Raw genomic sequence first — 18,893 nt, forward strand, 5'->3', positions numbered from 1 at the left:
GAGCTGTGCTCGGTATTATCTTTGGGTTTTTTTTAAAAAACAAAAACGACTATGATGGCTGAGTGTTGAGAATGAAACATTACAAAAGTAAAATAATTTACCACAATCAAAGCCAACACCGTGCTCGACATTTGTGGAAAGTAATTTGATAAATCATTTGAGCTAAAATGTTTATTGAAAGCGCTTAGGTAAATTATTGAATTTTAAATTTACACTACAAGTCAAAACAGCCTGACACGAAAATTGATTTTAATGTATATTTCAGAACCGTTCTAGAAGAAAATGCATTGAAATCTTAATAAAATCAGACACCTTTTTATTTATTTTACACAAAACAATGACATAAATAGAGTTTATTTTTCTCTGTGAAATTCAAGGTTCAGTGTATAAACTAGGTAGAAAACTCGCATAACACCTTCCTTTTTAAACACAAATTATTTTTTGGACAAAATGCAGCGCTATAACGATACCATACTACAGCGTTATAATAATTTTGTTTCTATGATGGTTGGAAGGATGTAGCTGTAATTCGTGAAGATCATTGATTCGTGTGATTTTTTAACACTGTTTTTTTTTACAGGTTGATTGTCTTTTATACAACATGGTTGGAAATACCTTACCAGTAATAGTAAATGTAAAGCAAGGGACAAAACTTCAAATCAAATGGGATTTTGGCGGTAACGATACTTTGGTTCAAAATATAAGTGGATCCGGATTAAGGTCTTATGAATTTATGCAAACCGTTCACAGCACTGGTGAAATAAATATAACGGTGGAAGCAGGAAACACCGTATCAAGCGTTAGTAACTGGACCATAACGTATTACTTCTACAACATCAATGGATTTCATTTTCATCATAATTCCACAGTGCAGACAAAGGAAGTGGCTTCAATATTTCTGAAAATGGCGACAAGTGCTCTTCAGCCTCAAGGAATTGTAGACGTAACTTTGTTTTTCGGAGATGGAAATTCAACAACATTTAATGTATCATCCGATGATCAAGTTTTGACATCCGATGGGATGCACTTTGACTATGTTTATTTGATTCAAGGTATATATCATATTGAAGCAAGCCTTGTTTCTTCCGTTGGATCCGCAAATATATCTTCCGACATGAATATCTGGGATAAAATTGATGTTGAGCTAAACTACACAAAAATCACAAAGGTAGGGGAGGATGTACATTTTAACTTCATACATGTTCCCAATTCTAACTTTATGTATCGTATCTCTTATGGAGACGGCGAATTTAGATCTAATGAAGAACAAGATCTATACCGCACTTATGATTTCAGTAACTGGACAAAAGTTTACAACTCGCCCTTTTCGTATAATGTACACTTAAGAGCTTGGAATCCATTGTACGAAAACAATTTCAACTGCGATATTTTAGTCGAGTATCCTCTACTAGATGACATTATCACATTACTACCTGTGAATGACACAATACCTCTACCAGATGGAACGATGGAATTCGTCATGGAAATAAAACAACAGTCACCTACGCCATCTAACGTAATGTGCAACTTTGATTACGGTGATGGAGAGGCAAAAGACCACGACGTTCACGTTAACATAGAATATGGCGCACCTATTGTAAGGACATACGTCTTTAAAACCCATGGCTTGAAAAATGTCACTTTTCATTGCCGAAACTCCGTGAGCTCTATATTCCGGTCATCTAAAGTAAATGTTCTCCTATATAATTTACAGGATATAAAGATAATTTATGACAATCCCGTCAACATGAACATGACACTGGAGCAAAGAACACCAACGGAGGACAATCGTCACACATATCAAGCTGTGTCTATCCCTGTGAATGTAACGTTCAACTTTTATCTTCTTGGTTGTTCTAGGCTTCCACATAATATAGAAATGAGATGGAAATTTGGGGATGAAACTCCAAGAGAAATTTCACGTTCAACTCAACTATTCTACTATCATGAATATAAATCTCGTGGATCTTTTATGATGAGGTTGAAAATAATAGATCACAACAAAAACGTTACCGATCATCGTGTCCTTGCTTTACAAACTGGAACAATAAGTTTCGGGGTTAGCCCCGACAAGGGAGATTTGCGTGATACTGTATTTAACTTGACCGCAACAGGTCTTCTTGGCGAAGATTCACAGTATACTTTTAACGGTGACAACACTGAATTACAGCAGGAGGATTTCTTTGTCTTTGATAATGTTACCAACGCCACTGCGGCGTGGTCTCATATCCGATATGCAAAATACGGATATTACATACCAAGCGTCCAAGCTTCGAATGGTACCCTTGTAGAAACAGTTTATTGGGACTTTCCCATACTTGCAGATTTAAGGATCGATGAGTTAACATTAACAGTTCCGGAGACTGTGCCTCTTCCTCCAGGATCTGTGGAATATAGAATTAGTATTGCATCCGGTCCACATGGTTACCGTCCTTATGTGTTCTGTACAATATCGACAGGGGACGAAGTTGACAGGGCACCACGAAGTGCACTGTCTAACATTACATCGTCAGATCCATTCATATTCAGCTATACCTATGTTGCCATTGGTTTTCCAATTTTAAACATCACTTGCCATAATTCTATTTCCACTAAAACTTGGACTAAGAAAGTAACAGTGCGAAATACGTGTTTTGAAGTGAAAGGAATGTTCGATCGACAGTATTCAATGGCTGACTGTCCGATGCCAGTTTGGACATCAGAAAATCTCTACATATCAAATAGAATGGGTGTGACGGCCGATTCATCGTGTAACAATGCACAGCCTATATTTCAATGGGAAATATATAGAACAAGCGAATCTGGCGTCATCGACAATGATATTCACCAACGCATATATATAGAATCTGACAATGGCACATTGTTTTTACGGGCAGGAGCTCTGGAACCTGGTTCTTACTTCTTGAAACTGACGGTCAATCTAACATCTACATTCATTTTCGAATACATGTATATTCGTTTCGTTAAACCAAAACCGTTTGCCTATATCATAGGTGGTAGCAAAACAACTATTAGGCCATCTAGTTTTATCCTTTTAGATGCCTTAGAGCAATCCCACATCGCCAACAGTGGGTATGGAAACACAGCTGGGCTTACCTTTGTCTGGTCATGCCAAGAGTGAGTTTACTTTCACTGTAGTGTAAAATGTTTTAAATTATAACGATAATATATCAATGATCTTCAGGAGGTCCATTAAAATGGTTATAGTACTATGTATATATTAAATGAAAATATATTTCATGCGATGTTTTTTTAAAATAAAATGTACACTATCACATAGAGATACTTGTTTCATATCGAATCTTTGAGATTGTCCTGTCTATTAATATGGGCCTCTTTGGCATCTTTATTTTTTATTTTTATAGAAGTAATGGTGTGACAGTTTCATTTCCACACAGCCAAGACATCTTCAATGGAACTAACGTCACTACAACGGTATCGCCCGTTTCTAGTGCCTGTCAATTAGTAGATTATTCGCGTGGTATAGCCAAGTTAAATTTAGATGGATATGAAGATGTTGATGTCCCTGTAACAGTGACGGTGATTGAAAATTCCAGTCAGGATCAGTTTACACAGACCATCGCTGTGGTCAGCACGACATCGCCGGAGCTAGCTATAAAGTATGCATTCCCTTTAAATCCTGAAATAATTCAGAGAGATAGTAAAGATCATTTTGCTAAATATCTAAGTATCGATCTAAAATGAGTCCAAATGACTCATACAAGAAATGTCCTATAAATAGTAAATTTTAATGCATTTATATCCAAGTTGAACACGATTATAATCTTCAAATTACGCCCCCTGAATTTTTGCTTCTTCGACAAAAAAATTAATTTGCTATATAAATTGGCTCCTAGTTTAACATTTTGAAGAACATGCAATCATTTTAAAGTTGATAAATGTCATTCATCATTCTTATAATATTAGAAAAAAAATCATCAAAATAAGCTGTATTTTATCTTAACTACTCGTATATTTACGATGTATATGTCAATTACTACATGCGGATTTTTACGACAGCTGTACCTTAAACTGTGGCCAGAAGATTGCTATATCGTCAAAGGCGTCATTTATAGCTTGGTGTAAAAGCTGTGAGGCAGAAAACACTACGTTAAGCCACGAATGGAGACTGTGGCTAAAAGACGAACACTCTCCCTCGTATGAACTGGTTCACGGGTTTTCCGAAAACACAACAACAGGTGTAGTTTTGTACTTTTGTTATATTTAAGGAGGTATGCCACATCGTCATAATGGCTGACTTCCTTTCAAATATAATATCGTGAATATTTGTCAACTCCTTTTAAAGGAGCATTAGCTGTGAAAGTGATGGCAACCCTTTTTCACCTCAAAATCTCTTATTGGCATAGGAATATATATCAATGAATAATAAAAGATTTATTTTGTACAAAAATAAGAGAAACCTAATAAAACTGCGTTAATTGACCGCTTTTATTTTTAAAAAATGTATCCGGAAGAATCATTGTCTTGCAAGACAATAATCATTTAATCACCAAAATTACATAGTCGTGTGCCAGCTTTGAGATTAAAAAGTGTTCGCAATAATTAGATACAGGTGTTATTACTGAAATCTATGATATAGAACAATTTTCAATTAATTCAATTGTTGTTAATGCTAATGCTAATGCCCCATTAAGCATAATCGCCTATCGGTTAAGGTGTCCACTGCTGAGCTGTATATCGCTGGTCTGAGTCCAACAGTTTGTTTCTTGTTTGAAAGATTACTTTCGACTATTAGTTTACTGAATAACGTCAATTTGAAAGTTTTCAATTTCAAAATATTATTGTACATAATCTTCACTTTTAATCCATATCAAAATTCTTTGGTGAAGTAATCCTCCTTTAACATATCAGTGCATTCAGAATAACTCTCAGAATAGAAGGATGGAAAGCCAACGGCGTCAAATATTTCCCTGTAATTGTGTACCTACACAGTACGCCATTCGGTCAATATTAACGTAGAAATGTTGAATGTAAAGATTGAAATGTACACGCAAACATAGAAATGTTACATGCTACTTCACATCATTGTATTATCATTATTATTAATCTATTGTTCATCCAATGGATCGGAATGACTGTGTTTATATATGTAACAGTTACACTATGCATTATCCGTCAAATGCTTAAACAGAAATGTGTATTCAAAGTCTTTGCCTTGTCATCATTTAAATCACAAGTTCATTAAAAAGTATAAATGTAAAATCTATGTTTTGAGTTATAGGTAAATCCATCATTTGTTCCATTAACCTTTGAAATTTGAATCCTGGTTTGTAATCATTATTTACACAACTCGAAAAGTGCCAATTCATTCAATGTAAATTCAACATTTGTAAGCTGTACTTGTCTCATTGTGACGACCGGGGCGCATGGAGTATTAGAAACGGATTATAAACTTTCGTTTAGTACAAATGATGGATTTACCTATAATTCAAAACAATTTTTTGCATTTATAGTTTTCAATTAACAAATTACACAATGACAACTTTCAAAAGTTTCGAATGCAGAAAAAATATATTAAATATTAATGTATGCCCTAACTACATTTACAAAGTTATTTAACACATTAGATTGACATTACAACAACCAAGTACTGCAATATCAGAAGTAACATTCAATATTTCTACTACTGTATTTACGTAAAACATTTCTACATTTACATTGAGCGAATGGTGCCCTACATATAGTTACAAATACACAGTTACAGGAGTAAAACAGTTTTGACCCCGTTGGCTTTCCATAAAAAAGAAGCTCTTAAGGGGATATAATGGTATACATGTGCATAGAAGAAGTGCATGTAAGAGTAGTCTCCCCAGCATTATATAACCTAATCAACGATAACTGAACAGACTGTTTAACATGCATGTAAAACATTTACTAATATTGAACTAAAACTGACTATCGTATCTTATGGGTATTTCTATGTATCTTCAAATCTTGTGGCAAGCAAATGAAACTAAAAAGTTGACATGCATGTTCACGCTATATACGCATTCTTTCAAAAATGAAAATGTGCGTACATGACTATCTTGGATCAGTTCTTTTCGGATATATTTTTTTCCACAAACTGCAACTATTTTTGAGTTGCGGTTTTTACATGATATTGTAAAAAGTAAGAATTTTTAAATTTGAAGGTACAAAGCTGCAAACCTTGGCGATTCCTGGAGATGTATTGGTCCCAGGTGTGCAGTACATGTTAACCTTGAATGCCAGCTATTCCGAAGAAGAGGGATCCGCAGAAGTTTATACACAGTTTACGACGAATTTTCCACCATACGGTGGCACCTGTAACTATTCAATAGAAACAAGTATGTTAATGTATACTTCCATTTTAATATTTTCAATTGTATACCTCCAGAGTTATTAGGGTGATCTATTCCGAGTGGCAGTCGTCTGCCATCGTCTGTTAACATTTGAACTTATCCGTAAGTACATGATGTCTATCAAAATTGTAAATTTTTCTATCCTTAGGAAAGGGTACCAGGCTTTAGGGCAGGGGCCAAATTGGAATGCAATGGGAAAATGTATTTACAATGTAAAATCTAAATATTGTATATTTTACTTTTATGGATTGTGAACAGTGTGTATGGTTATAAAAGTACCTGAATGTTGACCAAATTGTAAACGTTCTTAACCTTTCTGGGCTAGGGGTTCGTGCTTTAGGGTGGAATCCAAACCGGTATATAGTAAAAAGAATAAAAATCGTCTTTTAACTTCTACTTTTGTTGAAAGAGCATATGACCCTCTATCAAAATTGTAAAATTGTCCACCTCTTTGACCAGGTTTCTACTCTAGAGCTGAGCTAAATAGGTAAAATAGGAACAATGTATTTAACTGGTAACATTATCCTCTTTATTGCTGTGTAGTGTTAAAAGATAGTATATACTGCATATGGTTACTAGTATGTAAAATGTGGAGTTCATTGCCCTTTGACTAGTCACTGAGGCTTAAGGGAGCAGCATTTGTAGCGAAAACACAGTGGATGAATTTCTAAAAATACTTTTTTACTCTTGAACACGGAAAACAATGAATCTGGAATGGGAATTATAATTCATTTTTCAAAAATATTGGACATTGTGTTTCATTGAGTTGTCCATTGGAGAGTTGTTGGAATTCATCCAGGTGACTGTTAAGGCCCATGAGCCGCTTGTCTTATTACATGCAAGTTTCAATATACAGTAGAATCATTTAAATTCGCGGGAACCAATTTTCGTGGGTTGTCAAGATTTTACAGTAACGTTGGGGTGTGATGTCGTAGATACATGTACGGTTACTGTACAACGAAACGTATAACTTGTGTGTTTGAAATCCATAGAGTAGGGGTATCAAAGAAGTCCACGAAAATTTAGCCTCACTGAAAATCTAACGAATCCGCCAAATTTTGCTTACTTGTTAAAGTTCAGATTAAGATTTCTTGTTAAACGCGAGTAATTCATACACTGTTGTTTCTCTAGAAGCATCTGTCACGATGTCGAGGGCTCGTTTATTTATTTTTTATCTCTAATAAAGTAAGTTATTAACAAAATAGCACACGTGATTTTACGTGCTTATGAATTGACAGTGAACAACAATTCTGCCAAATTAAGTACTCGTGTAGTGTAAAGAATCGACACTATTCCATGCTATCGCTTGAGATAAAACCAAAGTGTTCATCTATGTTCTACAGCAGATGCAGCTTTGCTGAATGTTTTCTGTAAAGCCTGGGCAGATGAGGGATTTCATCTCGAACAAAACTATGATAGAGACCTACAGGCCAAGAGACCTCTCGTATACCAGTACGAAACAAAGACAAAACGAAATCTGACGAATGGCATAGAGGATGTCGTGAATATCATATACAGAGGGAGTAAGTCAGATTATATCATGTATGTTCAAGTCACTCTGAAATTATTTCACGGAAATGCAATGATTGGTTTCGATTATTTGTAGATTGTAGTGAAAGTCAGTTGTAATAAGAATTCTGTGAAGCGTGTTAGGCAAAGGGGAAAAAGATAATATCACGCATACGTTATGCACGACGAAATTAAAATGCTTCAGAATGTTCAATACTGATAAACATGTAGATATGTACTACGAATTTCCTAATATACGTCTTGTATGTCTGTATAGTAATCGATGGACAAAAGTCCTAAACATTATGCTGTTCTGTTTTATCAAAAGGCGAAAGTTCCATAACAGGGGAGTACATTCAAGTTGGAGACAGTAGCTTCAGCTACACAGTGTACGTTGTCGTCAAAATCTTTGATCTATACGGCGACTTCACACAAGTTCAGTCACAAGGCTTTACGGTAAGTTTGTTCAAATTTTGCTTTCTATTGTTGCTTAATTTAGTAAAAATTCTATCAAAAGAAATTCTTCAGTCAAATTTACTATTACATCTAAAAATATCTAATGCCAAACTAAGAGAAGTAAATGAGAACTTTGATATTTTTCTATAAAACTCGTCACTCTTACCCTATTTTGTGTAAAAAAAAGAATTGAAATGCATCGGAATCGGTTGTAACATTCATGCGGGAATTTTGGAAGAACCGGCGTATTCTCATAAACATCAACACTTGGTAAGTTTAGATGATAAAGGAATTTTTTCCGTTTTTCTGATTTTGATACTTATTTCATCTTGCTTATTTGTTGCTGTTCATTTCATATTGAAATGTTAAACAACTGTCAGACTTTCAATGAAGTCAAATGTTTTTGTATATCATAATGCCATAACGATTATTGATGAGAAGGGTTTCATCATAAAGTAGTAACGATCATAATATATGTTTATGTGATATAATTTTACCACCGCTTCATTAAACTGCAGGGCATTTGTATTCGTAATGTGATTGTATGGTCACGGTTCAATGCATGCCCAGCTAGGATGTAAAACGATCTACATCAGTGCGTTATGAAATGATTTTCAAAAACCGGTCGCGGTAGCTCAGTGATTAAGGAGGTACTCTACTTCGTCATACTGGCTGACTTCCTTTTAAAACATGGTGGAAAATATAAATAAATATCAGCAATATTTGTCTATTCATTTGAAAACTTTTCGCCTAGCTGAGAAGCTCAGTTGGTTAGCACGTACGTCGACTTCTAAACTGTAGATCACGTGTTCGAGTCCAGCAGGGATTTTAAATTTTCCCCAGATTGCTTTCACCTAAAACTGTATTTTCTTGACTAAATAAAGTAAGTTTGAAAGTTTTCAGTTTGAAAATATTGTACATATCCTCCACTTTTCATCCATATCAAATATCTCTGGTGTAGCATACCTCCTTAAGCCAAGACAGTAAACATACACTGTAATTAGTGATTGTTCCTTTGCCAAACGCTCGGCATTTCGATGGGAAAACCGAGGGTCTTTCGAATATGACTTTAAAAGCGGAGATCCCGTGTCGTGTTAGGCGTTGCCACATTGAAGAAGTCTCACTGCTACGGCCCATTATGCATAAGTCTAACTTTGTGGTACATCACCAACAGCTGGTGACGTCCCAACGAGTAGAAAATTCAGTGTATTTGATTTTTTGGAATTCTCATTTATATGTCTACAAACATTGTACTATCATTATACATTTCACAAGGTAGGCACGTGTATATTTTGATATAAGACATTTGTGGCATGTTTCTTCTATGGAAATTATCTCATCACGTATGCGGAAGTACTACCCACTCTGACAGCTATAAGTATTTCAGATAAATCGTTGAAAGTCAGCATTTCGCAAATTCTATGGTCGTTATAATGATCTAGTTTGCCAATGCAACAACCTATCATTGAGTCAAATGTTGTTTGACGTATTTCCTACCGATTGTATGGTGGGTGGTTTTTTTTTACACTGATTTCACTACTGATTACTCCGTTTACCTGATCAAGATTTAGGGCTCACTGCGGGTGTGACCGGTCGACAGGGGATTCTTACTCCTCCTAGGAACCTGATCTCCACCTCTGGTGTATCCAGGGATCCGTGTTTGCCCAACTCTCTATTCTGTGTTCCTTATAGGAGTTATGAGATTGATCACTCTTCGTTATCTTCACCTTTCATAAAATGCTTGTTATTTTAAAGATATAGTAAAATAGCACAAAATGACCATAATTTCAACATTCGTTATGTGTAAAGGTTAACCTTTGAAATATTTTATGGTAGTATTGGAAGAAGGTTATAGCATGAATTCTTTTAATAAAACTCTTAAAAATGTCTTCGTCATTGTTTAGCATCACAAATACCACTATCGGGGGGCATTTGTGTTTATCAAACACATTCTATTGAGAATCTGAAACTTGTTGGGCTGTAATTTCTGCATGTTTCATTTCAACAAAGGACAATTTTCTCACACAGCAGTCTCTAAATTAGAAACAATTCATACATTCATATGAAAGACGAGGATAACGAACAATGATCATATATGCAAATTCATGGTATTCAAACTTTAGCTAAATCGCTGTAATACAGAAGGTTGCATAATGATATCTGCCAGATACGTAGTTACAATCTTTAAACTCAAAATGTTTTTTTTTTCCAAGTAATCTTGTAGAAAGCTCTAATTTTCTACTTTCTGATATCTTGGGTGAGATGTACATATATTTTGTATACTTGGATGATGGTCTGTCGGATGACAATTCATTCATTTTTATAAGTTAACTGTGGGATCTGGCAAAAATCTAGATTTTGCAAATTAGTTCGAAAAAAATGTTTTTGCTTTTTAGGTTCCTCCGCCAAGTGGCACACAGCCAACAAGTGAAACTGACGTCACCACACTAAGACAAACGTACAATAAGTTTTTAACTGACTACACGGAACGTAAACGAAGCGGGAACGAGATGTCAGCTATTCGTCTGATCGGATCCGTCGCCTCCATGTTTAAAAACTTTACAAACGTAAATATAACTATTGCTTAATGTTCTATTGAATGATAAAGACCATCTCTGTATGATTTTTCATGGTTATAAAAAAAATCAAAAATATGTATGTCGATGAGCATATATTCTTAATAATCTGATATTCCGCCAGAAATTGGACTTATTCACTCGCGAAAGGAACAGAGACATGATATAGTGATATGATATTGTTTTCAAATGCTTCCTTCTTCTAGGCGGATACCACAACGACGGAGAACGAAATCATGACAGGAGTCGTACAAACAGCTCACGTGGACGATAGCACGTCCCCAATCGTGGAGGAGTATCAAAATGTAACAATGATATAAAAAATTATATTAATTCAAGAAATCCAGTGATACACGGAAATCCAGTTAGTCAAGTAAAGAAATAATAGCTAAATTATGAAATCTCTATTCTTTAACGCAAAATATGTTTGTGAATGCTTGATATGGGCAAAGAGATTTTATCGCATTGTTCTTTTTATGATTAATCCCAAATAACTATAAATTCTAACAGAGAGGACAATGGATAATCTCCATGAATGACAAAATATGGGAATGTATTCAATTGAATTTTCATTCATTTCAAATGGTTTATATTTTCTGGATAAATGACGAAGTTGGATATTTGGCTCCAATCCCAAGGAACAATATTTTCTACAATGATACAATGAAACAGGATTATGCATGTAGCATGACTACAATTAGAATAGGCTCGTGTGTGATAAATAAACTCAATTTTAGCGACAAGTACGCGGGTGCGATCGTCGTTGTCTTGATTACAGCATCTAAATTTGCTTCTTTATCATTAAACAGAAAATAGCACACATGCTGGAGTTATTGCGACTCGATCTGCAAATGCACTGTAGCTCAAACCAATACAGATTCAGCTTGCCAGACTTACAGCAAATATATTCTGTTATTGACGCCATAACTCGTTTGCAGCCCTATGTTACATTTGATGTGGTGGTATGCTATCTTTTCAATTCTACATTTCTGCGTATTATTTTATTTAATAGAGGTAAATACTGCTGTTGTTTTGGATTCAATATTTGTTAGTGTATTGAATTTTATTGATACGAAAAAGCAATGCAGGTTTATCCACTGTTGTGAATTAGGTTACGGTGAGTCTCATGTTTTGGTCACCGGAGTCTTTCAGTAATATATTACTATCAGTGCCCGTTCGTCGTCGTACGTGTGTAAACCATTACATTTCAATTCAGAAACTCTTGGGCCAGTGGTGCCCGAAATTCATATACATGTATTGCATCTTGAGGAGTACGGAAATGCAATTTGAATTATTTAGTCCCTACCCCATAGGACAATAGGAATAAACTCTTCAAAATTATTTGTATCTTCCCATTCCTTCTTCCCGTGTCTTGGGCACTTTGAAAGACTTTTAGTTGTGAAATTTCGTATTTAATCATTTCTTAGATAAAGGAAGTCTAGACGAGAAAATACAATAATTGTCAACGATAATATGTTGAAAGGTCAATAAACACAACAGCGATTTCTAATTCTATGAAATATTTGAGCAGCAGTGACAGATTGGTTGGTGGGTTTTTTAAATTTTAGTTTCCCATTGCATGCTACTGAGGTAGTACTTAAAACTCGGGACCTCTTTTTTGTAAAATGCAGCGTGCTTAGGTTGTATCTACGCATGCCACTTGTAACATGATTTTATCCGTACAATTTTTATAGGTTAATACGACACGGCTGCTCGACAATCTTGTTTTATGCTTTGACAAAGTGACTGATTTAGATCCATTTCCGGTGGGATATGTGGAAACTACATATGAGACAGCAAAAGGTTGGTATGGACTTTTCCCGCTTGAATTCTGAACGTATTTCCTACATTATGCAATTTTCATACTGGAAAAACACCCTTTATTGATATTCGGATGAAATGCACAAGGATTGGTATTCGATACAACCGTATTGGCAGCTTTCCACATTTTTCATCAGTTGTTTTACCCCTTACTTGCAAAGTTGATAGCTATTAGCACAGAGAATTGTGATAAGAGGAAACTAGATATTGTACAAATGTGACATCTCTCTTTGAAATGCTAAATTTTTAAGTGTCCTGTTGATAAACAAAGCCCTATCGTTGATTTAAAAACATGTATCCAATCGTGATATTGAGCGTATGAATTAGAGAAACCGGGTAGTTCTTTTAAAATTTCCACATACTGATAAGGTTCATCAGAATCGGGTCTAAATCAATATTCTGATCCATGTACCATTGTAGTTGAACCCATTATACCATTGACATTTATTGGCGTATGTTTCATGAGTGGATAGACGTGACAATAAACCATCCCCAAGCTCTAAATTTCTCAACTCATTAACTTTCATCCTTCTTTCTCAAATTCTAATTAATTTTAGATTATATCTGTATACATCCCATTTAGATTCTCATTCATTTCTCATACAACGAGAGGGACGTTTTGAAAAAACAGGACACGTTATTTGATGTCGTAAAACATCATACTGATGGGGAAAAGAAACCTAACCCCAATTAAACGTGAATGATATTTAGTAAAAATATTTTATTAGCAATTTTTAAATACATGATATCATGCATACTCCCATGCAATGCGCGGGCGATTGAACTATGTCATACTACGCGTTGTTGTATCCACGTGACATCAATGCATAACCCGATTATCACGTGCACGTATACGAGTAACATCATTTCATGAGTCTTAGACATGTTTCTTATCGTGCAGGTTCTTTAAAAGTGTGGAAATTTGCGCGTGTTGTTATATACACTAAATAGGCGATTACAAGATTTCCATGCAAATTATCCCCTCGCGTACTCAATTCATTTTAAAATTAATCATACTGACATCGCCTAATTATACATTACTCGTATAATTGGCAAAGGATATCCGTTCAAAGCTAGATATATGTAACAAAAATAATTGCTGTTACTTAGATACCGTATTTCCTTTTTGTAGCTATGCATAGAATAATAAACCGTTTGCTTGACGTCATGCTTCCAAATCATCTGCAAGACCTTACGATACCGATTAACAAAGCCGAAATTAAAGAAGTCCTTGTGAGAGATGCCGAGCGTCAGAAACACCAAGAAGCGTTGTTATGGGCTGTGAACGTTTCTACCCTTATAGACTACACGGACCTGGACAATAAGGCAGGAATGTTAGTGGATGTGCGACGACATTTCAGGATAATTCAAGAAAAACAAGTTGAACTGGTAATGTAAAACTTATACGGTACCAATTTTGATGTAATGTCTTCAGTAAATCATGATTGGTCATATACACTGTACGTACACATACAACTTAAAGGAAGCAATTGAACAAATGAGTTAAATACTTGTGCCAACTGTTACAAATGAATACTTAATTCCCATAATTGAAAGACACGGGTAACTTTCCTTGTTTTACATGTAGAAAGGTATATATATATATATATATAGATAGATAGATAGATAGATAGATAGATAGATAGATATGAAGAGGCAACTGCATGATTGTTCTTATTCTCATTGTGTTTTTCTCGAATTCATATTGGTGAAAATGGAGTCTTTTGAATAGTGGTCAATGTATTGAGCATTTTTACTTACTCATATAATACATACCCCCGCTATTAAAGTTGGGTGCATATTGTTTCTGTTCTGTCTGTTTGTGTGTCTGTCAGAAACTGTACCTTTGCTCATAACTTTTGACTGATGACAGATGCGAAATTCATGTGTCCTCCTTGTAGCGACGTCTCCATGAGAGAAAAATTCTCGAGAGGGACGTTGAACAAGATTCAATCAATCAATCCTCCATGTATCAAGACGTTTTGGTACCAATGTTTTTGGATCTGGTTTCATGTTTCTTTGTTGTCACTTGGGGTAGTGTTTCACAAACACATCCTGATTTTATGGTCTTTAAGAAATTACGAATATTTGTATAAGACTACTAATTTTTGTTGGTACAGGCAAGAACATATTTTCCAATAATGCAGCGAGTTTTACGTGGAATGCAAGCAGTAATTCTACGAACAATCGTACTCGCTGAACGTCACATAATGGACAGGAATGTGGTATCTGTGATCACGGAGAAAATAACTGTTGACAGCATCCAAAACAGAACTGACGAATATTTTGTGGGAATTCAGCCATCCAATGGAACTTTCGAGCAGCTCACTGATGTGATTATTGCAATGAAGGTTTGTAGGTTTCAGTATATAAGATTTATTTTATTATAAATACATGTATATCACAAAGTCAATTGAAAATACTCGCATACTCGATAAGTCGAGTATACTCAAATAAAGGTTTCAAAAAATCTACACAAGTATTAAAATAATAGAATATGTCATAAAACCGATAGAGTAGACTCGACTAGTTTCTTCAATACCTCAGGAGTATATGAATATTGCTTATTTACACGTGTACTCAGTGATTGTAATGTGGTATCAAAAGTGCAAATACATGTACATTGTTACACTCTGATACAGTTTATTATGATGTCATAATATCACGTCCGTAACATATTACGGGGAAATTGTAATATTGCATAAATTCGGGGGAAAAGTAAAAATTAATACTTTGTAAAACTGATTTATATAGGCAGGCTAATAGCATTTAAATAAGGTGGGTTTTTTTTAAATAAATAATTTTTCTTTTGTTTCACGTTCATTTTCTGTTGATTCTTTGTAGAATTTATAGATCAGAAAAACGGTAAAACTCGGAAAAACGGTCAAACTCGGACTAAATACCAGCGAACGCATTAGAAATTGCGCCAAAAACATTCATCCGAGTTTTACGGTTTTCCAAATGGCAAGTTGGCGGATTTACAGTGATATATCAATAGTACCTTTATTTATAGTTCAAAACTAGAAAATGGTAGAAACAGCTTTAGAAGACTTTTACATTATTTAAACTCTATGGATCAATTTCCATACACATTTCACATAGTCGTGATAGTGCAGTACAGAGTTGCTTGTAATTGCCCCCCTTACCCTCTTTGATGTAGCTTTCTTTTTCATTTAGATAAACTACTTCAGAAAGAATCCATTCATATACGGAGAAAATGCATCAACTTTAACATCAGGTGTTTCTACCTTTGACATTGGTGACGACATTAAACTAGACGTGAAACTTGCAAACAACGGTAATTTCAAATATCAGAAGTTCTTACCCCTTATGAACCCCGAATATCCGGAGAAGATGATATTTTTCACATTCGATGTGGTAAACGATGATGATGCAGCAATAATATTCATGAATCCGGACGGGTTTGACATTAATAACCCCGTGAATTTTACAATGTATACCTTCTACGTGAGAAGTGAGACGTTTCCAACATCAGAATTATACGATTTTATAAAAACAGTCGGCATGCAAGACTGGGAAAATATTGGATTCAAAATATTCCTCGAACAAGGATTATGTCCAAAGGGGACCTGCTATCTTGGAGTGAAGCCAGAAACTGGTATGTATCCATTTCCATTCAGAATTCAGAGTGTATACTGAATAAGATGAAATTTTGTAATTTTCGTAATTTTCAATTTTAGTTCCTGACTACAGTGAGTATACACCTACAAGAATGAGGCGTAAACGACAGGCAGTCTCCAATGCAACGACACCTGCACCTCTTTCAAATCAGTTTGTTCCAGTAGTCGCCAATTTCAGTCTGGTTGTTGTAACTACAGGATGTAGATCGTGGAATGATTCTCAAAATGCTTGGTCTTCGGAAAGCTGTATGGTAAGCTTCTAAAAATAATGGAACAATCTTCACATGTCTCTTGTTGTCGGATACTGTAAGTATCATTTTATGATAAAGCGAGCTGTACATGTATATATTTTGCATAGATAAGAATAACAATTATCATCCACGTTGATTACATATATTTATGAATGAAAACCATTCATGAGGCTAGCCTACTTAGTTTCCGTTTTATGTTTTTGGATGATTGTGTATGTGTTTTGTGTTTGCATCATAATTGGACCTGTCACTATAAGTGAACAATTCTCGAAGATACGTAAAGCAAATAAATTTTGGAATTACTGTCCCGGACTATCCTTTTAAATTCTAACGTTACAAAACATTGAACACTTCCCCCAGCAACTTGGTTCTTCAAATTTGAATGCTTTCAGAGATACAATAGGTTTCTTCATCTTAACTTGCAGGTGCTTGAGATGAGTAGCGTTAATGATACAGTCTGCCGCTGTAGTGGGAACACCTTTTTGAATGCTTTCAGAGATACAATAGGTTTCTTCATCTTAACTTGCAGGTGCTTGAGATGAGTAGCGTTAATGATACAGTCTGCCGCTGTAGTGGGAACACCTTTTCCACGACGTTCTACGTTCCACCCAATATGATTAACTTCTTGACGGTATTCAGCAAATTTGACGCTACAAATGCCTATGCATATGGTCCATTGATTGTGCTCTTCGTTATGTATGTCATTGCTGCAATAATTCTTCGCAGGGAAGACAAAAAAGATTTAACAAGGGTGAGTTACAAACTCATACTAACAATGGACGACGGTAGTTAGTATTCGTGGGGTATCGATGTGTGTATATATTGCAATACTAGTTATTTACGTCATGTAAAAAAGTTCCAAGATTGGATCATTCTTACAGTAAAATCAACATTCCGACATTCAGTATTTGTTTATCGTGACAGTGGGCTGCACACTTTTTGGTTGATCATGACGCTGAAGACCAATATTTCTACCTTCTTACTATACAAACGGGATTGCGCAGAGGGGCCGGAACGAAATCCAACGTCAATTTTGTTGTGGTGGGAAATGAGGAAGATTCTGGTATTAGAGTGTTAGCAGATGGGGTTAAAGAGGTAAATATCTAATGTTAATTCCAAAGCGTTTTTGACTGTCATGCATTTCTGAATTACACTAGATGCAACAGGGATGCGTACTCCTCCTATGCACCTGATCCCATCTCTAGTATGTACAAGGTTTGTGTTTGCCCGACTCATAATTTTCTATCCTTTATAGTATTAGAAACATTAAATAAACATGCGTACCTTCTCTCCTTTTATGTTTAGTACACCAGACGTGATAAAAAATTAGATAGGTCGCATGAGGAATATGTTTTGGTTCCAGCTGACGAAGCTTGTAACAACAGTGTCTTTGTAAGGCTCATTATTATACCCCCGCAAACGAAGTTTGGGGGTATATTGGAATCAGCATGTCCGTCTGTCTGTAGATATGATTTTGTCCTTGCATGTTCTAAAAAAAACTAGTGCATAGCTTTTCTGAAAATTTGTACACTCATAACTCACCATATGTAGATGTGCACCTGGTATTTTCATACTGATTGAACAATTATTTTTCAATTTACATGCCTTTTTCTACTAATGGACTTGGTCATTTTTTAAACTAAAAAGAGTCTATCTTGAAGATGTACTGGGTTCCTAAACTTCACAAAAAACCTTACAAACATATATATATATATATTGCTCGATCCAGTATATGTTCTACAAAGCCCCTATCTTTGATCCTCACGAAAATATTAGCAGCTGTGAAGGAGAAATTTCAAACGTATTGCGCCACAACATATGAGGTTCTCAAAAATTCTGAAGAACTTTTGGTAAATTTGAAATCACAAAATTTTACAGACGCTTTACAGACCATTCCTAACGATAAATTAAAGACTAGAATTTTTTATATCATAGACAGTTGTTTCTTCAACGAAAATGGAAAAAGATATATACCAGAAGTGATGTAAATCAAATGTGGATACTAAAAAATTCTAAAGAACCTTCAGTAAATTTGAAATCGCCAAACTTTTCTCAAATCAAAAACATCAAAACGTATGACTTTTCAACACTTTACACTACAATTTCTCACGATGAATTAAAGATTAGACTTGTTGACATCATAGGCAGTTGCTTCTTCAACAAAAATGGAAAAAGGAAATATTTACATCTAGTGATCAGTTATCCAAAAAATTCCTTTGTTAAACAACGCTCCAATTCCACGCACAGGTACACTGAAGTTGAAATAAAAAATATGCTGGAGTTCCTCGTTGACAATAT

The 18,893-nt window shown here is 35.1% G+C and overlaps 1 protein-coding gene across 1 annotated transcript in view; it reads left to right on the top strand.

Annotated features, from left to right (window-relative positions):
* LOC125668888 (uncharacterized) overlaps positions 1–18,893 on the top strand; it is a 68,646-nt gene that overhangs the window by 41,393 nt on the left and 8,360 nt on the right. Inside the window, exons 10-25 of the mRNA XM_056162151.1 lie at positions 581–3,117; positions 3,366–3,620; positions 4,021–4,199; positions 6,153–6,326; positions 7,685–7,864; positions 8,179–8,306; positions 10,703–10,873; positions 11,089–11,187; positions 11,692–11,844; positions 12,577–12,685; positions 13,836–14,092; positions 14,824–15,054; positions 15,881–16,322; positions 16,405–16,595; positions 17,125–17,346; positions 17,520–17,690. Coding sequence (XP_056018126.1) covers positions 581–3,117; positions 3,366–3,620; positions 4,021–4,199; positions 6,153–6,326; positions 7,685–7,864; positions 8,179–8,306; positions 10,703–10,873; positions 11,089–11,187; positions 11,692–11,844; positions 12,577–12,685; positions 13,836–14,092; positions 14,824–15,054; positions 15,881–16,322; positions 16,405–16,595; positions 17,125–17,346; positions 17,520–17,690 — 5,499 coding nt within the window. The remainder of the gene's footprint in view (positions 1–580; positions 3,118–3,365; positions 3,621–4,020; positions 4,200–6,152; positions 6,327–7,684; positions 7,865–8,178; positions 8,307–10,702; positions 10,874–11,088; positions 11,188–11,691; positions 11,845–12,576; positions 12,686–13,835; positions 14,093–14,823; positions 15,055–15,880; positions 16,323–16,404; positions 16,596–17,124; positions 17,347–17,519; positions 17,691–18,893) is intronic.

The sequence above is a fragment of the Ostrea edulis genome, chromosome 4, assembly GCF_947568905.1.
Source record: "Ostrea edulis chromosome 4, xbOstEdul1.1, whole genome shotgun sequence".
NCBI classification, from domain to species: Eukaryota; Metazoa; Mollusca; class Bivalvia; order Ostreida; family Ostreidae; genus Ostrea; species Ostrea edulis.